We start from the raw sequence: 27,453 nt of genomic DNA on the forward strand, positions 1-27,453 counted from the left end.
AAACATCGATTCTCCTGCTCATTGGATGCTGCCTGACCTGCTGTGCTTTTCCAGCAACACATTTTCAGCTCTGATCTCCAGCATCTGCAGTCCTCACTTTCTCCTGGCCATAATCTTACCCTAGTTGTTTTTTTATTCCTGACATATCTATAGAAAATTTAGTGTTTTCCTTGATCCTACCTGCTGATGACTTCGCATGTCCCCTCTTCACTCTTCTTAGCTCCCTCTTTAGGTCTTTCCTGGCTAACTTGTAACTCAGGTACCTTAACTGAGCCTTCAAGTCTCATACTAACATAAGGCTTCTCCTTCCTCTTGACAAGAAATTCAACTTCTTTAGTAAACATTACAGTTGTTTCTCAGTTTTTGATGGAATCAAACTCTCAACTGTTGTCCTTTGTGCTGTGGTATTTTGGCATAGCAATGCAGAATATTAAGGCTGATATATTGATACTTTAATCTTATTATATTGTCAAGCAAGGTTTTTGTTAATTCACACACAGGGCAGCAATGCGGAAATCGCCATGCAGGGCATCAATAAAATGGACATTTGAGAAAATCTGCGCGCACAATGGGAATTAAAGGGAATTTTGTTGGCAAGCATTTTTGACAGAAAGGAAAGGGGATGGGACGGGTAGACACCTTAATAGAGTAGTACTTTGATAACAATCAAGTAATTGAAGGAGAGGGAGAGAGGAAAGATCTAGCATGCTGATACATACCCTTACTTTCTATGTTCACTCTGTCTTTGTTCTTTCTGAATGACTGACTTCTTTCTCTCCCTTTTTGCTCCTGCTTCCTTTCTTCTGTCATTCACTTCCAGCCAGGCTGAGGACTGGCGATACCTCAATGAAGATGGCGAACTAGGCCTAGCATATCAAGGCCTAAAAGAAGTTGCCAGGTCAAATGTTTATTTGTTTTTTTGTTTTAAATGAGTACAAGATTTAAGTGTGTTGGAAAGAGTTTGATTTTCACCTGGTGCTATGAAGATAAATATATGGCATTTTTGAATGAATTTGGGATGTTTTGAAGGCTTTACACCTCAATCTTATTATTCTGCTGTTAAAGGCCATTCAACAAACACGAGGGTTAAGGTTCATATTGTTAACAGTTCATTCTTTTTGGATGGTCCTAATCCCCACAGGATTTGAAAATATATTGAAATATTTTTAAAGATTAGATTACTTAGCGTTGGCATTTATTACTGTGGAACTGAGCTATCTGGTCTATTCAATAATGAGTACATGATTATCCTAAGAAGAACGTTCCTGAATATTGTGCATTGGCAGTATAGGCTAAGAGGAGAATTGACTTCATTTGTAGTGCCTTTTCTTTTATACATTCATGGGATGAGGGCATCATTGGCTTGGCAGTATTTATTGCCTGTCCCTAATTGCCCAGAGGACTGTTAAGAGTCAACCACATTGTTGTGGGTCTGGAGTCACATGTAGGCCAGACCACAGTTTTCTTCCTTAAAGGATATTAGACTCTTAACTCCTGATTTTTATTGAATTTATATTCCACTATCAGCAGTAGCTGTATTCGTACCTAGGTCCCCAGATGTTACTAGGGTCTCTGGATTAACAGTCCAGTGATACCACCAGGCTGTCACCTTCTCCCGAAAACTCTTCATTTAAACTTTCCAAGGTCATGCATGAAAACTATTTAGTTCGGCAAAGTGCCATAACGTTGATAAGACAGCAATGTCAAATTTTCAGGTTCAGAACAGTCCCAAAGTGTAGTTGCATTGAACTCAATGTCTGTTTCTCTCTCCATAGGAACTGTCAGATATACTGAGTTTCTCTAATATTTTCTGTTTATAATTTATATCACCAACATCCACAATACTTTTCCTATATACTGTTTATATATGATAACACATATTAGTATTGTAATGGTAAATTATTACTTTACTTTTACATGTAAAATAAGAATGGGTGGTCCTCCAAGCTAGAGAACACAAACACATTACAGTATAGTGAAACAAAAATCTTTTCCTTTTTGATGGTGAAGTAGCATTTTAAGAAACGAACTTCTTAACCAGCATTTCCAGCTGCTGTTATCTAATTTTGTGCTGTTGCATTACAGGCTGCTGGAGGCACAGTTGCAGTCTCAGATCAGACAACATGAGGAAGAAGTGGGAAGAATGCGGAATCAGATTGAGGTTCTGAAGGAGGATTTGGAAAAGCAACAGCAGGTCCTCACACAGACACTACAGATGTCTCCAGAAGCACGCATTGAGTATAATGTGCAACAGGAGATCACACGCCTCACCAATGAGAATCTGGTAAGATGGTCAGTGCTGACAATTAAGACAGGATGAGCTTCAGGTGTATGCTTACATTTGATTTGACCATAGTGTACATTGTTATATTATTACACCAAATAGCTTCTATTTCAATTCTGCTACAGTGGGCAATACCCTTAGCATTCCCTAAGCTGAAGGTCGACAGAGTGATTTTTTTCTTTAATGAGAAATCATTTTTATATAATAAAAAGTAACTTTTTCAGAGCCCTTTATTATTGATGAATTAAAACTGTTAGCTCCTCCTCCTCCTCTGCTTTCAATTGCTGGAAATAAGTAAAAGAGAGAGAATCTCGATTTTTGTCAATACCTCACTGTGAAACGGGCCATAATAGAGTTTGTCACAATGGAGTGGATCAGCGAATTCTACAATAAGTTTTATAATAAAATCCAAACAAACCAATAACTTAACATTTCTGTCTTCTCAGATATGTCTGTAGTTAGCTTTGGAAATAATTAAAGATTACGCTCTGCACCTGTAATAGCTTGAGTCAGTGACAGCTTTATCAATATCAGGACTGGTAGTTTAGGAATTACAGAATGGCTTGTGTAGACATAGAAACATAGAAGATAGCAGCAGGAGTAGGCCATTTGATCCCTTGAGCCTGCTCATGGCTGATCATCAAGCCCAACATCCCAATCTTGCTCTCCCACCATATCCCTTGATCCTGTTTAGCCAAAAGAGCTTTCTCTACCTCTTTCATTAAAACACACTGTTTAGGCCTCCACCACTTTCTGTGGTAGTGAATACCACAGGCTCATCATTCTCTGGGTGAAGAAATTTCTCAATCCTACAAGATTTACCTCTTATGCTTAAACTATGATCCCTGGATCTGGACTCGCCCACCATTCAAAGCATCCTTCCTGCATCTAACCTGCCTATTCGTGTTGTTATTTCATAGAAGCCTATAAAATTCTACTCATTCTCAACTCCAGTGAATACAATCTTAACTGACTCACACCAGTAGGCATCACAGATGTGGTTGCAGGGGGTTCAGCACTGGCAGTTAAACATCCCAAGGAATTACAACTTATTGAAAAGACAGGGAGGTGGGCAGAGGGGGCAGGGTTGCCTTGTTAGTTAAGAATGAAATTAAATCTATGGCACTGAATGACAGAGGGTCAGATGATGTGGAGTCCTTGTGGGAGGAGTTGAGGAACCACAAAGGCAAAATAAAATGGAATTATGTACATACCTCCTAACAGTGGGGATGACCAGGGGTTCAAGATGTACTAGGAAGTAGATAGGGCATGTCAGAAAGGCAAGGTCACAGTGATCATGGGCGACTTCAATATGCAGGTGGACTAGGTGAATAATGTTGCCGGTGGATCCAAAGAAAGGGAATTCATGGAATGCTTACAGGATGGCTTTTTGGAACAGCTTGTGATGGAGCCCACAAGAGAGCAGGCTATTCTGGTCTTAGTGCTATGTAATGAGCCAGACTTTATAAAAGATCTTAAAGTAAGGAACACTTAGGAGGCAGCAATCATAATGTGGCAGAGTTTAGTCTGCAGTTTGAAAGAGAAAAGGCAAAATCAGATGTAATGGTGTTTCAGTGAGCTACTGGCATGGATTGAGGGTTGGCTGTCTGACAGAAGGCAGAGAGTTGGAATAAAAGGTTCTTTTTCAGAATGGCAGATGGTGACAAATGGTGTCATAGAGTCATAGAGACATACAGCATGGAAACAGACCCTTCAGTCCAACTAGTCCATGCCGACCAGATATCCCAACCCAGTCTAGTCCCACCTGCCAGCACCCGGGTCCATATCCCTCCACCTTCCTATTCATATACCAATCCATATGGCTTTAAAATGTTGCAACTGTACCAGCCTCCACCGCTTCCTCTGGCAGCTCATCCCACACACGTACCACCCTCTGTGTGAGAAGATTGTCCCTTAGGTCTCTTCTATATCTTTCCCCACTCACCCTAAACCTATGCCCTCTAGTTCTGGACTTTCTCCCCTCTCTCTTCCTCCCCCCCCCCACTCCCAGGGAAAAGGTTTTGTCTATTTATCCCATTCAAGCCCCTCATAATTTTGTAAACCTCTAAGGTCACCCCTCAACCTCTGACGCTCCAGGGAAAACAGCCCTAGCCTATTCAACCCCTCTCAACAGCTCAAGTCCTCCAACCCTGGCAACATTTTTGTTGATCTTTTCTGAATCCTTTCACGTTTAACAACATTTTTCCGATAGGACGGAGACCAGAATTGCATGCAATATTCCACCTATGCCTAAACAATGTCCTGTTCAGCGTTGGGGTTGCAGCTGTTCACTTTATATGTTAATGATTTGGATGAAGAGACTGCAGGCATTCTGGCAAAGTTTGCTGATGATACGAAATTAGGTGGACAGGCAGGTAGTACTGAGGAGGTGGGGAGGCTGCAGAAAGATTTAGACAGTTTAGGGGGGTGGCCCAGGAAATGGCTGAAATTCAACGTTAGCAAATGTGAGGTCTTGCACTTTAGAAAAAAGAATACAGGCATGGACTATTTTATAAATGGTGTGAAAATTCATAAAGCTGAATTGCAAAGGGATCTGGGAGTGCTAGGCCAAGATTCTGTAAAGGTTAACTTGCAGGTTGAGTCCGTGATTAAGAAAGTGAATGTAATGTTGTCACTTATCTCGAGGGTTGGAATATAAAACCAGTGGTGTGCTTCTGAGACTTCTTTCAAGCTCTAGTTAGGCCCCATTTAGAATACTGTGTCTAATTTTGGGCCCTAGACCTCAGGAAGGGCATACTGGCTCTGGAGCATGTCCAGCAGAGATTCACACTGATGATCCCTGGAATGGTAGGCCTAACATCCGATGAATGGTTGAGGATTTTGGGATTGTATTCATTAGCGTTTAGAAGGTTGAGGGGAAATCTAATAGAAACTTACAAGATAATGCGTGGCTTAGAAAGGGTGGACCCTAGGAAGTAGTACTCAAATCCTCTCCCCATTAAGGCCAACTTACAGTTTGCTGCCTTTACTGCCTGCTGCTTGTTTACTTTCAATGAGGAAACCCAGGTGTCTCAATGTTTTTTTTTCTCTCAATTTACAGCCATTTAAACAATGATTTACCTTCCAATTTTTGCTGTCAAGGTGGATAACGTTTATGTATGCATGCACGTGTCACCTATCTGTCCTGACGTCCCATCAACAACCAGTGACTGCTCCCCCTTGCAGGGCATCGTTAACATCTATCCTCCTCAACTTGCACTCCTCTCCCCTTCCCCCTGCACCTCCCCCAATCTCCCTCCATGCCTCCCACCATCATCAGCAAAACCACTACCACTTCCTGTCTGTTTTACAGTGATTGTTGTTTGTCATTTATGTAAATGATCTGCATGAAAATTTCGGAAGCCTTATTAGTAGGTTTGTAGATAACACCAAAACTGGTTAGAGTGGACAGTAAAGAAGGTTATCTATCTAAGATTACCGATGGATCTCGATTAATTGGGCCAATGGGACAAGGCATGGCAGATGGAGTTTAATTTGGATAAATATGAGGTGTTGCATGTTGTTGAGATGAAGACAGTTCAAGGGAGGGCCCTGGTCGTGTGTCAAACAGCGAGCCATAAGGGTTCAAACTACACAGTTCTTTGAAATTTGTATCACATATAGATTAAAAAGGCACTTGCCTTCATTACTTAGACAATTGAGCATAGGAGCTCTGCTGTCATGTTGTAGTTCTACAGGACTTTGGTGAGGTACAGTTCTGGTCACTCTGCTAAAGAGAGAATGTTATTAAATTGGAGAGGTTGCAGAAAAAATTTACAATGATGTTACCAGCACTGGAGAGTTTGGGTTATAAGGAGAAGCTTTTTTCACTGGAGCACAGAAGTCTGAGTGGTGACGTTGGGCTTTATGAAATCATGAAGGCATTGATAAGGTGAATAGCAAAGGTTGTTTCCCCATGGTAGAGAGTTCAAAACTAGGGGGCATATTTTTAAGATGAGAGGAGAGAGATTTAAAAGGGAACTAAGGGGCAACTTTTTCCACAGAGGGTGGTACCCATGTAGAATGACCCTTCGGAGGATATGGTAGATGCAGGTATAGTTACAACATTTTAAAGGATATTTAGACCGATGCATGAATAGGAACGATTCAGGGATATGGGCCAAATACAGACAAATAGGAATTGTTTAGTGTGGGAAACATAACTGGGATGAACAAAATGGACCAGAGGATCTGTTTCTGTGCTATATACACCAACCATAACTTCTGTTTCCCTCTCTATTGATGCTGCTAGACCTACTGAGTTTCTCCAGCAATTTGTTTTTGCTTGTTTCAGATCTCCAACATCCTCAGTTCTTTGTTTTATATTAGTCAATAAATGTGTCTACATTCTTCTAACTTGCCCAATCAATGCAGAATGGTATTCATTAAAGCTGAAACTGTAGAATGAGAGTTACAGGAGATAGGTTTACAATGCACAATGCAGTTTGCATCTATTGTATAGTTTTAGTTGTCAGATGATGTGAGAGACTGGCGCACTGCAGCCAATGCAGAGAAGATTGATCCAGAGGACTGAGTTCTGAGAAAAGTCTAAAAGAAATCGTTTCAGTATGAAAAGCTGTGTGAGAAATGTTCTTTCAGAAATACATGACTGTCCAGGGAGTATGAAAAAGTATTAGCTCAGATTGAATTGTAGATAAGTTGGGTTCAAATTATGAAAATTACATTTTATGACTATCAGAAAAATTTCCTCTTGGAAAATCGTTAAGCAATATGATAAATAGCTTCCAAATAGTGTTGAATGTTACCTTAAACAAATGCTAGAATCCCTCTCTGCTGGTGTGGCCCAGAATGGCACTCTGGCAGTGGCATAGCATGGGCTGGTGTGGCCCGGAGTGGGACTCTGGCAGCAGTACACTCTTTGCACTGTATTTCACATTGAATACACATGACAATAAAGTGATTTGATTCCATTCAGTTCTCTAACCTTTTAGTCTTGTAACATAAGACATAACGACCTGATGGGTTCTGTAGTGATAGTTCCATCATTTGAGGAACCATTATTTTGGACACAATTTTTAGTTATTCACCAACATATCGAATCTATTGACATTAATCCATTATCATGTGTTCTAGGATCTTAAAGAACTGGTAGAGAAACAGGAAAAGAATGAGAAGAAACTGAAGAAGCAACTCAAGATCCACATGAAGAAAGTTCAAGAGCTTGAAGGTATAACTAAGTTTAGAACCTCTGAGAGATCAGATCTTGGGGGTTGGAGGGGTGGGGGGCAGGGTTTCTGTTCCGTGTGGTTCTATTCTGTTACATTAGATAGGATTTAATGCTCCACCCCTGGCAAGTTTGAAGGTGAGGAAGCATGTTATATCCAGCAGGCAGTCTCTCTGCCCAGCCCTGATCTCCACTACAATTTTATCATTTGTGGAGGTGGCATCAAGTGGTATGCCCACCAGAGGGTCATTTGAAGTCTTTGATTGTGCAGTTAATTTTCATGTGACACACTGACACCAGGATTAGGTGTTAAATGCTGCAGGAATAGCTGGATTGTTTCCCTTTCCCTAATATAATTCAGCCTGTGGATACCAGCTCAATCACTGGGGAGATCATTTGCTGTAACTGAAATCCCAGAATTGAACATTTTACATTACTATTTCCAAGCCCTGGCCAGTAAACGGTGAATACCAGAAGCAAAGAAAAATGTAAGATTGTGTGTATGTAAAACAATAAAGATGTATCTATGGATATTGTATTCTGATACATTAAATGCTTTATTGAGAATAAACAAAATATCTACATCTTTTGAAAATGATCCAGTCTAGGCAATGTGCATCTTTCTCCGAATTCAATAGCCATGAGCTACTAGTTCTGGGAAAATATAACTTGCATTTTTCAATAAGAAGATTTCAAAAAGAATTGCTGAGGAGACCTAAGCATTTCCTGAACTGTCAGTGGGGGAAAAACAAGCATCTGTTTTGAGCCATGAAATCATGAAGATTCCAGATTTTATCCCTTATTTGTTCTCTTCAACTGAACCAACAGTGAGGATGAGAGCCTTAATGTTTTCAGCCCAACCAGAAAAACCCAGCCAAGTGTTTGTTGACAAAGTCCTGGCAAGATGACGACTTTGGGCAAGTTCAGGGTTGAACTTGACATCTAAGCGCGCCCATGAAGTGAGGCCAGTACAAGAATTCACAGGTTGACTCTTCGTGAAATTGGATACAATGTGAATATGGAAGAGGTTAGGAGAAATAGGGGAGGAAAGATTAGTAGGAGGACAAATGTAAAATTGCAATATAAACCATATGAATGCTCTTTATCATTGGTGGGAAGTAGAACTCATGCTACAAAATTGAAAGAAAGTTTTATTTTGATATTTTAAAACTCATTTCAGCATTATTCATTTTGAGTTATGGCATATTACAACTTTACATATTAAGTTAATGGGATGTTTGCTATGTTTCCAGCAAGGAACTTCGTGCAGAAGGAGTCAAGGCCTGAGCTAACCAGACAGGTCACTGTGCAACGGAAAGAGAAGGAATTCCAGGGGATGCTGGAATACTACAAGGATGATGAATCCCTGCTTATTCGCAACCTCATCGCAGGTGCTCACCATTTCACAGTGAAAGGGATGCTGCTATGTAGAATCTTAGTCTTGGTCACTTACTCATTTGTAGCTGTACCTTCTTAGTGATAGCCACTACACTCACCTCTGCCACCTGACTCTTTTGAAGTTCTGGTATGCTACTGGTATCTTCCACCATGAAGACTGATACAAAATACCTGTTCAGTCGCTCAACCATTTCTTTGCTCCTTCTTATTACTTCTGCAGCCTCTCCAGGCAATACCTGCCTCCCTCTTATTCCAAGAGGAAAGCAGGCCATTGTAGGGCAGCAAGTGTTAAAATGGATGGTGGACTGCCCAGTATTCTGCTCCTTAATGTGGAATAAGCTTTACCCTGACCACCCCAACTGGCTGACTAACTACGTCCGAGCCCCTGGACTGATATGAGAGGTTTGAATTATTGTACTGGGAGCTCCCTGAGCAAAGGCTATCAGCCTTGACCTGACTAAGGCCAGCTAACAACCAAGTGTCCTGGATTTGAATGCAATAAACACCACAGATCAACAGTACGGTCAACCAATTGTCTTTGGCAAAATGCAAAAAGGCAAGGCAACACAAGGCAGACATCCAGATAGACACAGAATGAGTTAGAGCTGTGTCAACAAGTGGACAGGCTAAAGATGCAGCCTGGTCCAGTCCATATCCCTGGGTCCTTGCAGCAGCATTACAATGAGAGTTGCAGGTGCAGCATTGAAGTTCCAAAGACTTCTATGAATGGATTGGATTGTGCCATGAGGATTGGCACATGTCAAATCCCAATGTCTATTGATGTAAAGTATATGTGTAGCCAGTGTCCATAGTGTGCCTTCAAGTGTTAGTGCCAAGAGTCTAACCTGAATGCTCTGACTTCCATGTTGAGAATTCTTGACGTCTAACTTGCTTGGCTCCTTTGGTAAGATGGGAAACTGAACATTAATGAGGTCAGTTGCAGTATTAATAATGTGTTTATCAAGCTATATGCCCCTTAACTGACAACTCACTGATCCCTTGTGAGTAACTCGGCATGCCACTCGTCAAAAGCATAAAAGATGCAGTGAGATGCTCCTGATGTCACGAGAGGTCTTGCCAAACCCCTCATCTTGACGCAAATCTTGTCATAGTGCACCTCACTCGGAGCACTATAAGAGTCCACCCATTGTTTCTATCTGTATTTTTACCCTTGAAGATCTGTGCATCTGTCACCGTTAATGTTCCCAACATTTTATTGCTTCACATTTCTCTGTATTTGACTTACACCTTTCCACTTCACTAAACTATCAGCTTTATGGTGACATCAACATAATGCAATGCACATAATTTTATAAACAAATTGCATTATATTATGAAATTAATACCAAGAATTTACCAAAGGTAAAGGCAACAACATTTTTAATAGAGAAGAGGTGTCATCAGAAGCTGGACTAACTGATTAATTTCCATGTCAACTTACATATAGGTCACGTGTGAACATTGTCAGTATAATTGGTGATTAAACAGTATGGTGTTTTCACTTTCCCATCCATTTCTAGACCTGAAACCTCAAGCAGTGTCTGCTACAGTACCAGGTCTGCCTGCATACATCCTCTTTATGTGCCTTAGACATGCAGATTACATCAATGATGATCAGAAGGTCCACTCACTCCTCTCTAGTACCATCAATGGCATCAAGAAAGTGTTAAAGGTAAGTAATTTATTTGTTCAATTCAGCTAGTAAACCTTTCCAGAGTGTGGTCAGAACTAAGTTAAATTTATGGTAATTTAACTGTTTGTTGAAATTTAATGCCCCTTGCACATTCTCATAAAATAATAACATTCAGCCTTAAGCTCCATGATGCACTGACACATGCTGAATTACAGTCTAGTGGAAGCTGGCTGCTCCTCCATCTAGCTTCCTTTTTGTACACTGAGTATCGGCAAGATATGAGACAGTTGAGGAATATTATAATTGATGTTGGACTATGTTCCCAGATCATTTATTTATAGTAGGAATCTTTTAAGAGATATCATGGTAAGGACCTTGTTTAGTTTTTTTAAAAATTTCATACCCGAATCATAAACTGCTCATCCAGTGCGCACAGTTATAATGTTGCCTTCCTGACTCAGTAATTTAGTTTCACAATTGGCCATGTAGGGGACCACAGTATTTCATTAGTAAATCTAGTATGCTGAAGTTTATTCTTATATTACAGCTGTGCTCATGTTAAAAGTACTTATTGTGTTTTTCAGAAACATAACGATGACTTTGAAATAACGTCATTTTGGTTGTCCAACAGTTGTCGCCTCCTACACTGTTTAAAACAATACAGTGGAGATGAAGTAAGTCTGGTTTATCATTTCTGTTTCACAATAATCAGTGCTTTGTGTGTTTTCCTGAAGAATTAAGTAGAATGGTATCACCAAAGTGTAGGAAACCCATTGCTGGAAAAAGTGAGATTTTTTGTTGCCCATCAAGCACTTTCAGATTAAAGCCAACTTTAGCAAAGGTCCCCTCTGATCATAAGTAAATGCAAGAAATGCTGGAGAAACTCAAAAGGTCTGGTAGCATCTGAGAGAGACATAAACAGTTGACATTCCGAATCCACTGTGACTTTTCTTTGGAACTGAAGAGTGAAGTGGAAAAATAATAGATTTTATACTGTAGAGAAAGGTGAGGAGGTGGAAGTGGAACAGAAGAGAAAGGTAAGGGAGATTAGAGGTCAAACGTGTCACAGGCAAATGGATTGATTAATGGTTATAGTGAAGCATAGACCCCTTCTGATCATTGCTAATGATGCGCCTGAGCCCAGTCTTCGAATAGCACCTTCTATTTCACAATGTAATTGCTTTCTTTCAATTTCCATATCAGCAACCTCTGACTGAGATTGCCAATTATGGGATGTCATTAAGGCAATTTTGTGTTCTGAAAGTATATCCACAAGGGTTTGGAATGTATTTTATAGGCAAAGATTGAACCCATAGTGCAATATTATGAGCACTAATTGGAACCATTCGTGGGTTGAACTGATGGAAATTACCAAAGCTTCTGAAAAGGTGAGAGATTTTTCCACATTGTTGGTGACTTGTTAAAATCTTGCTTCACAGAACGCTAGAAGAGATTATTTGGCCAGCTTTTAAGCCTATCTAAATAGTTATTAGGTGCAATGTATTTCTAGACATGAGATGTCTGATACTTTCTTAGCTTAATTTCACTTCAGTCATTTAAAAAAAAATTGTCATGTGTTTGTTTCACTTCTACACTTTTGAAACCTTAGTTTAGCTAAAAGCACCCTCTCTATAGCTGTAACACTACATTCTACATTCTGTTCTATTACCCTGATGACATATTTATGTAAGGTATGATATGTCTGGTTGGCATGCAAACTAATACTTTTCACTATACCTCAGTATATATAGAGTCATAGAGGTGTACAACACGGAAACAGACCCTTCAGTCCAACCCGGCCATGCCGACCAGATATTCCAACCCAATCTAGTCCCACCTGCCAGCACCTAGCCCATATTCCTCCAAACCCTTCCTATTCCTATGCCCATCCAAATGCCTTTTAAATGTTGCAATTGTACCAGCCTCCACCACGTCTTCTGGCAGCTCATTCCATACACATCAGATCAGAAAAAGGTGATCTCACTACAGAAATATATAAAATCCTTGGAGGGGTTGAAAGAATAGATACAGAAGTGTTTTCCCTTGACTCTAGAGTCTGTAATTAGGTAACATAATCTCAGCCAGTTCAGTTTAGATGGGGAGAAATTCTTTCCTTCCGAGGCCGTAAATCCTTGCAATTCTCCACAAACATCTCTGAATGTTTAGTCATCAAGCATATTCAAACTGAGACTGATAAATATTTGGATACAGATGGAGTCAAGAGATATTGCAATATTTAAGGAAAACACAGATCAGTCACAGCAAGTAGGTGAATCTCCAGAAATATTATGGTACAGATGGAGGCTATTTGGCCATCATATTTACACTAGTCTTCAAATAGACATCATTATCTAATACCAAGCTCTGCTCATTTCCCAAACCCTTGTGTCTTATTTCTATCCAAATAACATCCAGTACCCCCCTTGAATGTCTACTCCTGCTCCTACTTCTTATGTTCTCCTAAATTGGGCATGCTCTCCCAAGAGGATAGAGGGTGGAGTGTGGTTTTGATAGAGTAAAGGTCAATATGTACAGATTTGGGGTACGAGGCAAAAAGAACTGGAGGTAACATGAGAATTTATGCACTAACATTTTATCATTTGGAAACGTTACTGAAACAGTTCTGGTAGCAAATTTATTGGTAAACTTTAAATACAATAGAACTTCCAACTGAAAGGGGAAAAATGCAAGGTATAGGGATCGGGCTTGGATTGGGAACACCTGGATAGCTCATTCAAAGAGCCAGCATGGCTATGATGGGCTGATTAACCTCCTCTGTGCTGTTATTCTACCAAAAACTCCAGTTGATGCAAATTGAGATTGGAAGTATTTGACACATAGGAGTTCTACACAGTGGATGAAAATAAATCTTTGTGACATTGGGCTTACCTGCCAACTAGAGAACCAGCAAGAGCCCCTCGTTGTCGGGACTGGGCAAGGTCTACCATTCTACTAGGCTCCATTTAACTGGATGTCAGGCTTTCCCCAGTATTAAGGAGCTCAGGCACAGAACTCCTCACACCTCGAGTTTTCAGTCCATTCGAGACAATCTAATTATGTTTTAATTAATCCATGGGATTCGGGCTTCACTGGCCATGCCAACATTTATTGCAAATCCATGATTTCCCAAAGGGCATTAAAGAGTTAACCATATTGACAATACAACAATGACATCACCTCCCCACCATCATCATAGGAGTGGTGGCAAGTGCTATCAATATACTTAATGGAGACCTACAATTATCAAATGAGAGGAGGGGTGGGATAGGGACTGCAGGGATTAGGAGAAGGGTGTTGGAATTGGGGCTGTTGGATTTGCTTTACTCACCACAGGCCCCTTCCTCATGGACATAGAAAGCAGGACATTTCCAACCTGCCACTTCCAGCCCTTTGGGTTTATTGTTTTGATCATCAGTAAAGTGATGAAAGGTGCCATTAACATTGCTATTAAACGGCACCTGCTCAGCAATAACCTGTTCAGTGACACCCAGTTTGGGTTCTGTGAGAGCCACTCAGCTCCTGACCTTATTACAGCCTTGGTTCATATGTAGACAAAAGAGCTGAATTCCAGAGGCAGGTTGAGAGTGACAGCCTTGACATCGAGTGGCATCAAGGGGCCCCAACAAAACTGGAATCAACGCATTATCAGGAGCAAACTGTCCACTTGGATGGAGTCATACCTACACGTAGGACTACATTGTTGTTAGAGGTCAGTCATCTCAACTCCAGGATATTTCTGCAGGAGTTCCTCAGGGTAGTGTCCTAGGTTCAACTATCTTCAGCTGCTTCAATCAATGACCCCATCAAGGACAATGTGACCACAAATAAATCAGACCTTCCCTTCACCATAAGGTCAGAGGTGAGGATGTTTGCTGATGATTGCACAACAGTCAACACCATTTGTGACTCCTCAGACAGTGAAGCAGTCCATGTTCAAATGCAACAAGATCTGGACAATGCTTAGGCTGATAGGTGGCACGATAGGTGCACCACAGTAATGCTGGACAATGACCACCTTCAATAACAGACTAGCTAATCACTGCCCCTTGATATTCAATGGTGTTACCCTTTCTGAATCCTCCACTGTGAACATCTAGGGGATTACCATCGACCAGGAACTCAACTGGACTCACCATATAAACACAGTGACTACAACAGCAGGTTAGATGTCAACTGTCCTCGTGATTCCCCACAGTCTGTCCACCATCTACAAGATATAAATCCGAAGGGTGATGGAATATTCCTCACTTGCTTAGCTGGGTGCAGCTCCAACAAAATTAAAGTTTGGCAACATCCAAAGTAAAGCAGCCTCTTGAGCAACACCATGTCCACAATGCCCTTCACCACTGATGCTCAGCAGGAGTGTATACTATCCACAAGACACACTGCAGAAATTCACCGAAGATTCCCAGAGAGCACCTTCAAATCTCGTGACCACTTCCATCTGGAAGGACAAAGCAGCAGATAGAGTCATAGAGATGTACAGCACAGAAACAGACCTTTCGGTCCAACTTCTCTATGCTGACCAGATATGCTAAACTGAAGTAGATCCATTTGCCAGCATTTGGTCCATATCCCTCTAAACCCTTCCTATTCATGTACCCATTCATATGCCTTTTTAATTTTGTAATTGTACCCATGTCCACCACATTCTCTGGCAGCTCCTTCCATGCATTCACCACCATCTGTGTGCAAAGGTTACTCCTTAGGTCCCTTTTAAACCTTTCCCCTCTTTCCTTAAATCTATGCTGCTTAGTTTAGGACTCCTATCCTGGGAAAAAGACCTTGACTATTTACACTATCATGATTTTATAAACCACTCAATGGTCACCCCTCGGGCTCCAACACTTCATGGAAAACAGTTCTAGTCTGTTCAGACTCTCCCTATAGCTCAAACTCTGCAATCCTGGCAACATCCTTGTAAATCTTGCCTGAACCCTTTCAAGTTTAAAACATCTTTGCTATAGCAGGGACACAAGAATTGAATGCCATATTCTAAAAATGGCCTTACCAATGTCCTGTACAGCTGCAACATGACATCCCAACTCCTATACTCCATGCACTGACCAATGAAGATAAGCACGCCAAATGCCACCTTCACTACCTTGTCTACTTGCAACTCCACTTTCAAGGAACTGTTTACCTGCACCCATAGGTCTCTTTGTTTGGAAACACTCCCCAGGGCCCTACCATTGAGTGTATAAGTTCTGACCTGGTTTGTTTTACCAAAATGCAACACTTCACATTTATCTAAGTTAAACTTTATCTGCCACTCCTCAGCCTACATGGGAACACCACCCACTGGCAAATCCTCTCCAAGTCACTCACCATCTTGTCTTGGAAATATGTCACCTTTTTTTACTGTTGCTGGATCAAATTCCCAGAATTCCGTCCCTAATGGCATTGTGGGTGTCTGAACAGCATGTGGCCTGCAGAGGTCAAGAATGCAACTGACTGCCACATTCTCAACGGCAGCTAGGAATGAGCAATGAACTAGCCAGTGATACCCATGTCTCACAAATGAATAAAAATAAAAGCCTATAAAGCTTGTTTAAAATCTCAGCAATTAATTTATATTAGCTGTCCTCGTCCTTCCTACCAAAATGTACTGCTTTATTCTTTAATACATTAATCAGCAGTAATATTTTTGCCCATTCAATGCTCCATGTGCTCCTGAAAGCTATATTATCCTCATAATGTATGCAGCATTTCTGAATTTTGTATCATCTGCATGCTTTGAAATTCTCACCTGTATAATCAAGTTCAGGTCATCCAAATATATTGAAAAGAGCAAAAACTCGCCTGGGGAGCTCTGCTGTACATTTCTGTACAATCTGCAAAAATAAAACTTCTGTGCTATCTGCTTTCTGTCCTTTGCCCAATTTTCTCCAATTAATCTCGTGCTTTAATATTGTTTAAAAATATATTATGTGGCATTTCATGAAATGGATCTTTGAAATCGCATTGCACTCATTAATAATCTCCACAACTGCATCAAAAATTCAATCCAGTTGGTCAGACTCCATCTTTTTTTCCATTATCATATACATTATAGTTATTTTTTCTATGACACTGCTCTGTAATATCTGTCATGTTGAATTTGTTTATTTGGGAAATTAGAATGATGCCACAGCAGCATCCTTGCCAATACCCGATGAAATTGAGAATGACGGTTCCCATTTTGGGAAACACTGAAGGCATTTAAAGCAAGTTATATGCTTCTTTCTTGTGGTTAATGGATGAGGATGTGCATAGTTTTTTTCTTAAGGAATGTGTGTGTTTATTCATTATTGAGTTGGTCACTTCTGAAAGAGAGAATATGTGAAAGTAAAGCAAATGACAGGATAAAACCTCGTTTTCTCATGTTATTTCTCAATTCTTTCAGGATTTTATGAAGCAGAATAATGCACGTCAGAATGAGCACAGTCTCAAGAACTTTGACCTCACGGAGTATCGTCAGCTTCTGAGTGATCTTTCTATTCAGATCTATCAACAGCTGATTAAGGTTGCAGAAAATCTTCTTCAAAGCATGATAGGTAAGGTGTTTAGACAAGTATGCATTTTTTTTTGTGGTAAAAAACCCTCGACACTCAAAATGAGTCATTATTTTCAAGTACACTTTCACAAGCATTGCACTTCTGATACCTAAACAACTACTGTTGAGTGTTGATGTGTTATTTGGAGTGTTGAACACTTAATAGTGTTAAGGCTGAGCTTGCCAGGGATCTTTGAATGGTAATCAACTATGCTCTCATTGATTTCCCTATCCCTTCATCCACCCCACCTCTTGCCTAGGCAGACAATTCACAACATTTCAACTGACAACCCACATGAGATCAGCTACCTCCAAATAAACGTGATCTGGATTTTTAAGTCAAGAGCAGGAAGCATGAGACAGACATGTTTCTAATTTCTGAAGCTTCCCTTATGGAACAGTGTTACTCAGAGTTATAAGAGCTGTATAGCATAGAAACGGACCCTTCAGTCCAACTTGTTCATGCCAACCACGTATCCTAAATTAATTTGGTCCCATTTGCCAGCATCTGGCCAATATCCCTCTAAACTCTTTCTATTCATATACCCATGTTGTAATGTTATAATTGTACCAGTGTCCACCACTTCCTCGGGCAACTCATTCCAAACATGTACTACGCTCTCCGTGAAAACGTTGCCCCTTAGCTCCCTTTTAAATCTTTCATCTCTCACCTTAAACGTATGCCCTCTAGTTTTGGACTCCCCCACCCTGTGGAAAAGTCCTTGTCTCGTCACCCTATCTATGCCCCTCATGATTTAATAAGCCTTTATAAGGTCACCCCTCAGCCTCCAATGCTCCAGGGAAAATAACCCCAGCCTATTCAGCTTCTCCCTATGTTGACTCTTAACTCTGGACGACACAAGTTTCAGTTCAAAGGTAGACACCTTTAGTGAACAGCCAGCGAGAGATTCTGGGTGATACCAAAAGGATTCTTGTAGCCATCTTGTGGTGGCACTCCTCAATGATTCTCGTAACATTACATACAAACAGTACATTTTATACTTTGTTTGGGACTGATGATTACCAGGCACCCACTGTGATTTCCAGTCTCAGCCTGCCAAAGGAGAGGTATACAATCAAACATATAGTGAGTCACTAATAGGGGATCTTTAACCTTTTGAGTTCCCAATACTCCCAAACACTATGATAAGCCAGTAAACTAGAATTTTTTTTACTTTTGGGGTTCTCAAACTTCTTCACCTATAGCTCAAATCCTACAACCCTGGCAACGTCCTTGTAAATCTTTTCTGAACCTTTTAAAGTTTCACAAAATCCTTTCTATAGCAGGGAGACCAGAATTGAAGACACTATTCCAAAAGTGGTCTAAATAATGTTGTGTACACCTGCAACATGACCTCCCAACTCCTATACTTGATGCTCTGACCAATAAAGGAAAGCATGCCAAATGCTCCCTTCACTACCTGGGACTCCACTTTCAAGGAAATATGAACCTGCACTCCAAGGTCTCTTTGTTCAGCAACACTCCCAGGACCTTACCATTAAGTGTAGAAGTCCTGTTAAGATTTGCTTTTCCAAAATGCAGCACCTCACATTTATCTAAATTAAACTCCATCTGCCACTCCTCAGCCCATTGGCCTATCTGATCAAGATCCCATTGTAATCTGAGGGAACCTTCTTTGCTGCCTACTGCACCTCCAATTTTGGTGTCATCTGCAATCTTGCTAATTGGCTCAGTGGTTAACGCTGCAGCTTCACAGCATCAGATACCCGGGTTCATTTCCAACTTCAGACGTGTCGGGGGGGGGTGGGAGAGGGACATTTTGGAGGGATGGTGTGGACTCGATGGGCTGAATGGTCTGCTTCCACACTGTAAGGATTCCATGGTAAATGATGGAAAACATGGACTCAGCAACGATCCTTGTGACATACCACTGGTCACAGGCCTCCAGTCTGAAAAGCCACCCTCCAACACCACCTTCTGTCTTCTACCTTTGAGCTAGTTCTGTATCCAAATGGCTAGTTCTTCCTGTGTTCCGTGTGATCTAACCTTGCTAAACAGTCTACCATGAGGAACCTTGTCAAACGTCTTACTGAAGTCCATGTAGATCCCATCTACTGCTCTGGCCTCATCAATCCTCTTTGTTACTTCTTCAAAAATCTCATTGAGATTTTAATGGTTGGATCCATATAATTGGTATGGAGACAGGTTTTCTGTCCAATTAAAAACATTGGGCAGGCTTTCAAAGCTGGCGGGTGAATTGGGGCCTTTCAGTTTAACAGGATCAGCAGCCTGCACCGGATAGTAATTAATGCGAAGCACCAGCAATATAATGGATAAGGTCAAATGTGACACAGTAACCTTTGAGATCTAGAGTGGGGTCAAACAAGATTGTGTTCTGGCATCTTGTTACGCTGTCATATACCTTCAGGTCAACTACAATCAGTTTTGCTATAACACAGTAATTATGTTGTTGTGCAATCCCTTGTTATAAGAGTATTGTCTAATAGCAGCACTGTATAAGCTAGTGGAGCCAGAATAGCATTGTAATCCATACACTTCACGCTTTAAGACTGTGTGCTTTAGAAACAGTGTCCCCAATTCATCAATCGGGTTAGAGCGAATTCGCATTAACAAAACGTGCATTATAGCAGAATGACCTGTACAGTGTGTGTCTATTTACAAACCAGAACTGATGGAAAGCTGTTAAGTTTGGGTTTGCCAGAAATCCAAGACAGGTACAGTAATTTCTGAGTTGCTGTACTAATAATCCAAACAAGGAACACTTTAGTAGCAGATGAACAAACAGTGTCATGTCTGTAAAGAGAGAGGTTTGACAATCATGTCAGGGAGATAAGTGCCATGGTTGCCACAACACTATGTATTAGCATTGGCAATATGACACTGAAGTTTGTTGATAGATTCAAATAATTAGGCTGCACAATTACCACCATCTCATGTTTTGCTGAAAGCTTGCAAAAGCTATTATACTCAAACTGTGGAATAATAAAAATCTTAAGAACATCAAACTAGAAGTCTCCTAAGCATGCGATCTCCATATGCTGCTGTATGGTCAAGTGACCTGGACAATATAAGCTTGACACGAATCCCACCAGCATACATTCATTGCCATGCCAACAATATCCTTCTGTACAGGGAAATTCAGTTACACCTCCTTGTCATCTATACCTTGCTTGTAACTGACCCTGCAATAAGGATGTGAAAATAGTAGGCATTAATACTGATTAAAATGGTAGGAGATGGTCACTGATGCCCATGACTTCTGGAAACTGACTTTGTTTGGAAGGGCAATCGAAGAAGCAAAAATCTTAACTGGCTGAGAAGAAGGCCCAGTGAATTGAGCACCTTTTCAATCCACTGTCTTCCTCTGCAGCAAGTGGGGCAGAGCTGCCATGCTCGATTGGGGCTTCTAAGTAATGACAGGTGGTAGATCCTTAACTCCAAGTTGACCGTCATGTCCTAAACCATCATCTTATGAGCTGGAAAGCACCATTTGGGAGCTGAGAAGGCACCTCAATATGGAAATATTTGCTCACCAATCATTTTAAAGTTTTGAATTAAAAATAGGTACAGCAGCCAGGCCACTACTGGATGCAGAGAAGCTCTTCTCCTGCAGCAGCACCCAAATAGGTATGAAAGGCCTCTCAGAAACATTCCCTCCTGGATATAGAAGAGAATGGGATTGAGAAAACGACATGCCGGTAATTACAGAATCCATCCGCTTTCATTCCCACCCTCAGCAAGGCTTGTGTCACACAGGAATGCAGAAGGTTAATCCCCTCAGAACCATGAAAAGTGTTGTATGAATACTTATATGAAAGGCATTTTATATTCCAGTGTTCTTCAGTGAACAATGTAGCTGAAAAAATTCAGACCATTATGATTTGATATTCCTGTACTGTTTTTCTAGCTTTGATTTTTATTGACAAAAATGATGAGCAAGTACAAATGACACCCTTGGGAATTTTTTAAAAATATAAATTGCTAAAGGCAAAGGGAACTGAATTTGTTTTCCTTTAGATCTTTGAGAATCATGGAATAATGATTTTTTTTTTCAGCTTTTCAATCCCTTTGAACTGTTGACTTCAGCATTTCTCTTAAAGCTTCCTCAACTTCTAATGGATGGGAGTCAGTTTCTGTAATTGATCTGCATTTTGTTCTTGCTGATGTTTTGATGTGAATGAAGCTCAAATGTTGATGAAAGGCAAGGTCTTGGCCAGGCAGTTTCACTCTGCTACTAACAAGTGCAGATTCACAGCACAAAACTCTTCCATTTGTGCAAAAATGCACAAAGATTGACAATTCCACAGGTGATGCTTATGTTATACATTTATTGACCCCTCCAGTAAATGTGGCTGGATCAAGTCATTTAGCTGCACTTAGCTAATGCTAGTTTGCTGATAGACCTATCTGAGTGGAGATTTTGTAGTGGATTTAGAACAATAGAACAATACAGCACAGAACAGGCCCTTCGGCCCACAATGTTGTGCTGAACATTTGTCCTAGCTTAAGCACATATCCATGTACCTATCCAATTGCCGCTTAAAGGTCACCAATGATTCTGACTCTGCCAATCCCACAGGCAGTGTATTCCATGCCCCCATCACTCTTTGGGTAAAGAACCTACCACTGACATCCCCCCCCCTATACCTTCCACCCTTCACCTTAAATTTATGTCCCCTTGTAACACACTGTTGTACCCAGGGAAAAAGTCTCTGACTGTCTATCTATTCCCCTGATCATCTTATAAACCTCTATCACGTCACCCCTCATCCTTCGCTGTTCCAATGAGAAAAGGCCTTGCACTCTCGACCTATTCTCCATTCCAGGCAACGTCTGAGTAAATTTCTTCTGCACCCTCTCCAAAGCTTCCACATCTCTCCTAAAATGAGGCGACCAGAACTGCACACATGAACGCTAATACACCATAGGCCTTCTTACAAGCTCTAGCCACCTGAGTGGCAACTTTCAAAGATCTATGAACATAGACCCCAAGATCCCTCTGCTCCTCTACCTTACTAAGAACCCTACTGTTAACCCTGTATTCCACATTCTTATTTGTCCTTCCAAAATGGACAACCTCGCACTTGACAGGGTTGAACTCCATCTGCCACTCCTCAGCCCAGCTCTGCATCATATCTAAGTCCCTTTGCAGCTGACAACAGCCCTCCTCACTATCCACAACTCCACCAATCTTCGTATCGTCTGCAAATTTACTGACCCACCCTTCGACTCCCTCTTCCAAGTCATTAATAAAAATTACAAACAGCAGAGGACCCAGAACTGATCCCTACAGAACTCCACTTGTAACTGGGCTCCAGGCTGAATATTTACCATCTACCACCATTCTCTGACTTCGACCAGTTAGCCAGTTCTCTATCCAACTGGCTAAACTTCCCACGATCCCATGCCTCCTGACTTTCCACATAAAACAATGACTGCAGATGCTGGAAACAAGATTCTGGATTAGTGGTGCTGGAAGAGCACAGCAGTTCAGGCAGCATCCAATGAGCAGCGAAATTGACATTTCGGGCAAAAGCCCTTCATCAGGAATAAAGGCAGTGAGCCTGAAGCGTGGAGAGATAAGCTAGAGGAGGGTGGGGGTGGGGAGAAAATAGCATTGAGTACAATAGGTGAGTGGGGGAGGGGATGAAGGTGATAGGTCAGGGAGGAGAGGGTGGAGTGGATAGGTGGAAAAGAAGATAGACAGGTAGGACAAGACCGACAAGTCATGGGGACAGTTACTGAGCTGGAAGTTTGGAACTAGGGTGAGGTGGGGGAAGGGGAAATGAGGAAACTGGTGAAGTCCACATTGATGGCCTGGGATTGGAATGTTCCGAGGCGGAAGATGAGGCGTTCTTCCTCCAGGCGTCTGGTAGTGAGGGAGCAGCGGTGAAGGAGGCCCAGGACCTCCATGTCCTCGGCAGAGTGGGAGGGGGAGTTGAAATGTTGGGCCACGGGACAGTGTGGTTGATTAGTGATGGTATCCCGGAGATGTTCCCTAAAGCGCTCTGCTAGGAGGTGTCCAGTCTCCCCAATATGGAGGAGACCGCATCAGGAGCAACGGATACAATAAATGATATTAGTGGATGTGCAGGTAAAACTTTGGATGTGGAAGGCTCCTTTCGGGCCTTGGATAGAGGTGAGGGAGGAGCTGTGGGCGCAGATTTTACAGTTCCTGCGGTGGCAGGGGAAAGTGCCAGGATGGGAGGGTGGGTTGTAGGGGGGCGTGGACCTGACCAGGTAGTCACTGAGGGAACAGTCTTTGCGGAAGGCGGAAAGGGGTAGGGAGGGAAATATATCCCTGGTGGTGGGGTCTTTTTGGAGGTGGCGGAAATGTCGGCGGATGATTTGGTTTATGCAAAGGTTGGTAGGGTGGAAGGTGAGCACCAGGGGCGTTCTTTCCTTTTGTTACGGTTGGAGGCGCATAAGCCTACCATGGGGAACCTTATCAAATGCCTTACTAAAATCCATGTACACTACATCCACTGCTCTACCCTCATCCATTTGCTTGGTCACCTCCTCAAAGAATTCAGTAAGACTTGTAAGGCAAGACCTACTCCTAACAAATCCATGCTGGCTGTCCCTAATCAAGCAATGTCTTCTCAGATACTCATAAATCCTATCCCTCAGTACCCTTTCCATTACTTTGCCTACCACCAAAGTGAGACTAATTGGCCTGTAATTCCCGGGGTTATCCCTACTCCCTTTTTTGAACAGGGGCACAACATTCGCCACTCTCCAGTCCCCTGGCACCACCCCCATTGACAGTGAAGATGAAAAGATCATTGCCAACGGTTCTGCAATTTCCTCTCTTGCTTCCCACATAATCCTAGGATATATCCCATCAGGCCCGGGGAAGCTGTCTATCCTCAAGTTTTTCAAAATGCCCAACACATCTTCCATCCTAACCAGTATCTCCTCTAGCTTACCAGTCCGTTTCATACTCTCCTCTTCAACAATACGGTCCCTCTCATTTGTAAATACTGAAGAAAAGTTCTCATTCAAGACCTCTCCTATCTCTTCCGACTCAATACACAGTCTCCCACTACTGTCCTTGATCGAACCTACCCTCGTTCTTGTCATTCTCATGTTTCTCACATACGCATAAAAGGCCTTGAGGTTATCCTTGATCTTACCCGCCAAAGATTTTTCATGCCCCTTCTTAGCTCTCCTAATCCCTTTCTTCAGCTCCCTCCTGACTATCCTGTATCCCTCCAACGCTCTGTCTGAACCTTGTTTCCTCAACCTTATGTAAACCTACTTCCTCCTCCTCCCAAGACATTCAACCTCCCTTGTCAACCAAGGTTCCCTCACACGACCATCTCTTTCCTGCCTGACAGGTACATACATATCAAGGACATGTCGTATCTGTTCTTTGAAAAAGTTCCACATTTCAACGACATCCTTCCCTGACAGCCTGTGCTCCCAATTTATGCTCCTCAGATCCTGTCTTGCAGCATCGTATTCACCCTTCCCCCAATTGTAAAACCTGCCTTGTTGCGCGCACCTATCTTTCTCCATAACCAAGGTGAAAGTCACAGAATTGTGGTCGCCATCACCAAAATGTTCACCCACTAACAAGCCCATCACTTGTCCCGGTTTGTTACCAAGTACCAAATCCAATATGGCCTCCCCTCTGATCAGACAATCTACATACTGCGTTAGAAAAGCTTCCTGGACACACTGCACGAACACCACCCCGTCCAATCTACTTGATCTAAAGAGATTCCAATCAATATTTGGGAAGTTGAAATCGCCCATGACCACTACTCTATGGTTTCTGCACCTTTCCAAAATCTGTCTCCCAATCTGTTTCTCCAAATCTCTACTGCTATTGGGGGGCCGATAGTAAATACCCAACAAGTGAATGCTCCTTTCCTATTTCTGACTTCAGCCCATACTACCTCCAAAGGCAGATCCCCCTCAAACTGCCTTTCTGCAGCTGTTATACCATTTCTAATTAGCAACACTACCCCCCCCCCCTCCTTTTTTACCAATCTTACTAAAACATCTGTAACCAGGAACCTCCAACAACCATTCCTGTCCCTCTTCTATCTGTGTTTCCGTGATGACCACAACATCGTAGTCCAAAGTACCGATCCACGCCTTAAGTTCACCCACCTTATTTCTGATACTCCTTGCATTGAAGTATACACACTTGAGCCCATCTGTGTCCGCAAGTATTCCCTGTCAGTGCTACCTTCTCCACAGCCTCCCTACATTCTTGGACATCCTGAAAAACAGCTAACCTACTTGCTGGACTACAAGTCCGGATCCCATCCCCCTGCCAAATTAGTTTAAACACCCCCCCCCCCCCCCCCCCCCGAAGAGTGCTAGCAAACCTACCTCCCAGGATATTAGTGCCCTTCTGATTCAGGTGCAACCCGTCCTGCTTGTACAGGTCCCACCTTCCCCAGAATGCAGTCCAATTGTCCAAATACCTGAAGCCCTCCCTCCTACACCATCCTTGCAGCCACGTGTTCAACTGCACACTCTCCCTATTCCTTGCCTCACTGTCACGTGGCACCGGCAACAACCCAGAGATGACAACTCTGTCCGTCCTAGCTTTTCGCTTCCAGCCTAACTCCCTGAGCTCCTGAATGACCTCCCCACCCCTCTTCCTACCTATGTCGTTGGTGCCAATGTGCACCCTCCCCCTTAAGGATTCTGAAGACACGGTCCGAGACGTTTCAGACCGTGACACCCAGGAGGCAACAAACCATCCAAGAGTCTCGTCCATGTCCACAGAACCGCCTGTCTGTCCCTCTAACTATAGAGTCTCCTATAACTAGCGCTCTCCACCCCTCCCCCTTTCCCTCTGGGCCTCAGAGCCGGACCTCGTGCCAGAGACCCGGTCACTGCAGCTTACCCCCTGCTAGGCCATCCCACCCCCCTCAACAGTATCCAAAGCGGTATACTTATTGTTGAGGGGAACGACCACAGGGGATCCCTGCACTGCCTGATTCCTCCCCTTCTCACCTCTAACTGTTACCCAGCTACGTCTGTTCTCTGGCATAACTATGTCCCTGTAGCTTCTATCTATCACCCTCTCAGCGTCGCGAATAATCCTCAGTTCATCCAACTCCAGCTCCAGTTCCCTAATGCAGTCTGTGAGGAGCTGGAGCTGGCTGCACTTCCTACAGGTGAAGTCGGCAGGAGCACTAGTGGTCACCCCTACCTCAAACATCCTGCAGGAAGAACATTCCACTGCCTGCGCTGTCATAACTCTACACTTAGTCTCCAAAACAAGAACACAATAGCTTACCTGTTCAGCCGATTGAGACCTTTTTTGTTAGGTTAGAGGAGGAGGGAGGGTGGGAGACACTACACGTGTAGTGTCTCAGGTTCCTTCTCCACTCAAACTTCTTACCTTCCCAGAAGCCTCTGTTGACGACTTCCGGATTTATTTCAATATTTCTGTTAAACTTTTAAATATGAAACTTTTGTACAACATTGATTATATTCTGTTTATAGTTAAAATAAAAAGTACCGATAGATTCACCAAAGCTGCCCTCAGCGTGCAGGTCATGTGACACTGACACAATTTGTCCATGCTGTTCTCTTCCTCTTCTGGGAGTAATCAGTATTCATCGTGCAATAGAAATGAAATAGAAAAATGCTCCATTGTTCATTCTAGTGACATCCTTCCCCTAAATGAGCATAAGACTTCATCCAGAAAAAAATTCCCAAAAGTGGTGAAGTTCAATCAGACTTCTGACTAAAGCTACTCTAATTTGTTTTTGTTGCTCTTCAAATGTGACAAAGTTGCATTTACTGTCATTTCCAACTTCCACTGAGAATGTTGTGCTGCACTCATTGTTGAACATTGAGGAAAATACATTGAGAATTTTTAAAATCATTATTTATTTGTTATCATTTCTTAATTATATAAAGTTCATGTAGCTATATCAAACCCTTGTTGCAATTTGGACTATTGTGTGCAGTTCTGATCACCAAACGACCAGCAGGATGTGGGAGCTTTGGAGAGAGTGCAGAGAAGGTTCAACAGGATGTGCCTGGCCTCGAGGACATTTAAAAAGTTTAAAAAGACCCTATTTAATTGTTTTCACTGGAAAGACATTGATTGAGAAGAGACCTGATAGAGGTCTACAAAATTGAGAGGCATAGGCTTTTTCCTCTGGTTGAAGTTTCTGTTTCAAGGAGGTGCAGGTTCAAGATGAGATGAGGAAAGTTTGAGGGAGGAGTGTGAGGGAAGATTTTCACAGTGTTAGGATCCTGGAACACACTGCCAGAAGAGGTGGTGGAAGCAGGCACGTTGGCAACATTTAAGAGGCATCTGGATGGTTACATGAATAGGGAGGGAATAGAGGGCTATGGACTGAATAAGGGCAGAAGGTTTGTTTTTTGTTTAGTTAGGGCATGATGATCGGCACAGGCTTGGAGAGCTGAGGGCCTGTTCCTGTGCTGTACTTAC

The 27,453-nt window shown here is 42.2% G+C and overlaps 1 protein-coding gene across 4 annotated transcripts in view; it reads left to right on the forward strand.

Moving 5' to 3' along the window:
- myo5b (myosin VB) overlaps window positions 1-27,453 on the forward strand; it is a 268,371-nt gene that overhangs the window by 228,077 nt on the left and 12,841 nt on the right. For 2 of the 4 annotated variants that reach the window (XM_072574380.1, XM_072574390.1), the window contains 7 exons: window positions 821-898; window positions 2,086-2,284; window positions 7,379-7,472; window positions 8,723-8,860; window positions 10,388-10,539; window positions 11,085-11,174; window positions 16,886-17,036. In XM_072574380.1, the coding sequence (XP_072430481.1) occupies window positions 821-898; window positions 2,086-2,284; window positions 7,379-7,472; window positions 8,723-8,860; window positions 10,388-10,539; window positions 11,085-11,174; window positions 16,886-17,036 (902 nt within the window). The remainder of the gene's footprint in view (window positions 1-820; window positions 899-2,085; window positions 2,285-7,378; window positions 7,473-8,722; window positions 8,861-10,387; window positions 10,540-11,084; window positions 11,175-16,885; window positions 17,037-27,453) is intronic. The other 2 variants (XM_072574399.1, XM_072574408.1) reach the window with 1 other exon arrangement.

The sequence above is a fragment of the Chiloscyllium punctatum genome, chromosome 1 (genome assembly GCF_047496795.1).
Source record: "Chiloscyllium punctatum isolate Juve2018m chromosome 1, sChiPun1.3, whole genome shotgun sequence".
NCBI classification, from domain to species: domain Eukaryota; kingdom Metazoa; phylum Chordata; class Chondrichthyes; order Orectolobiformes; family Hemiscylliidae; genus Chiloscyllium; species Chiloscyllium punctatum.